General features: G+C 42.4%; 2 protein-coding genes across 2 annotated transcripts; one reads left to right on the forward strand and one right to left on the reverse strand.

The window, feature by feature from the left end:
- Positions 1-530: 530 nt before the first annotated feature.
- Positions 531-680, forward strand: GNI_243850 (hypothetical protein; the record flags this gene model as incomplete). Its single annotated transcript, XM_011136402.1, has 1 exon — positions 531-680. One exon carries the CDS (start codon positions 531-533, stop codon positions 678-680), a length of 150 nt encoding a protein of 49 aa, XP_011134704.1.
- A 199-nt stretch (positions 681-879) lies between these two features.
- GNI_243860 (hypothetical protein) lies at positions 880-1,131 on the reverse strand (the record flags this gene model as incomplete). The annotated part of the gene is made up of 1 exon (XM_011136403.1): positions 880-1,131. The coding sequence occupies one exon, from the start codon at positions 1,129-1,131 to the stop codon at positions 880-882; it is 252 nt and encodes an 83-aa protein (XP_011134705.1).
- Between the last annotated feature and the right edge of the window lie 191 nt (positions 1,132-1,322).

Consider the following 1,322-nt stretch of genomic DNA (forward strand, 5'->3'; position numbering starts at 1 on the left):
TGGTGACAAAAAGTGATTGATTCTTCAGATAGTTTGGCAGCAGGCGCTTGCGACGCTTGACAATGACTTGAATCTTTTGAATTGATTTAGTTAGCGAAAAAGATAAAAAGTCGGACATGTTCCATTCTCAATGGGATCTTTCGCCAACCTATTTGAACCTTGAAATTTCGATTACTATTTGCTATTGTTGATAACCGTACCCTAAACCGCATCAGGTCTCCAAGGTTAACAGCCTATGGTTAAGTGGAATAAAGTAGATGAGGGAAGTCGGCAAATTCGATCTGTAACTTTGGAAAAAGGATTGGCTCTGGACGTCAGTGATTTAACTTGTTAAGTCACAATTATGACATATCCAGAACTGGTGTTGACTAGAGGAATCTGACTGTTTAATTAAAACAAAGCATTGTGTAAAGTTGAAAAACTATACACGCAATGTGATTTCTGCCCAGTGCTCTGAATGTTATTGTGATGAGATTCGCATAAGCGCGGGTAAACGGCGGGAGTAACTATGACTCTCTTAAGGTAGCCAAATGCCTCGTCGTCTAATTAATGACGTGCATGAATGGATCAATGAGATTCCTACTGTCCCCAACTACTATCCAGTGAAACCACAGCCAAGGGAACGGGCTTGGCAATATAAGCGGGGAAAGAAGACCCTGTTGAGCTTGACTCTAGTTTGATATTGTAAAACTACTTGGAAGATGTAGCATACGTGGGAGCATCTAATGCGACAGTGAAATACCACGGCTTCTAATGTGGCTTTGCTCACTCGGAATTAGTGGATCTGCTCTGCAGAAACGCGAAACTAAAGTGTAAACGACATTCACTGAGGACATTATCAAATGGGGAGTTTGGCTGGGGCGGCACATCTGCTAAACATCAACGCAGATGCCCTAAGGTTAACTCAAAGAGAACAGAAATCTCTTGTAGACCGAAAGGAGAAAAGTTAGCATTATTCGGATTTGTATCATCAATAAGAATTGCGAAAGCATGGCCTATCGATCCTTTAAGCCCAGAAAGATTCTGGCTAGAGGTGACGGAAAAGTTACCACAGGGATAACTGGCTTGTGGCAGCCAAGCGTTCATAGCGACGTTGCTTTTTGATCCTTCGATGTCGGCTCTTCCTATCATTGAGTTGCAGAAGTCTCAAAGTGTCGGATTGTTCACCCGTTAATAGGGAACGTGAGCTGGGTTTAGACCGTCGTGAGACAGGTTAGTTTTATCCTACTTATACACGCATCAAAAGAGTTAATCAACTTAGTACGAGAGGAACCGTTGATTCAAACCGCTGGTTAAGCGTTTGACTGTAAAGTCAAAGACGC

This window comes from Gregarina niphandrodes, assembly GCF_000223845.1.
Source record: "Gregarina niphandrodes unplaced genomic scaffold scaffold00802, whole genome shotgun sequence".
NCBI lineage: Eukaryota > Apicomplexa > Conoidasida > Eugregarinorida > Gregarinidae > Gregarina > Gregarina niphandrodes.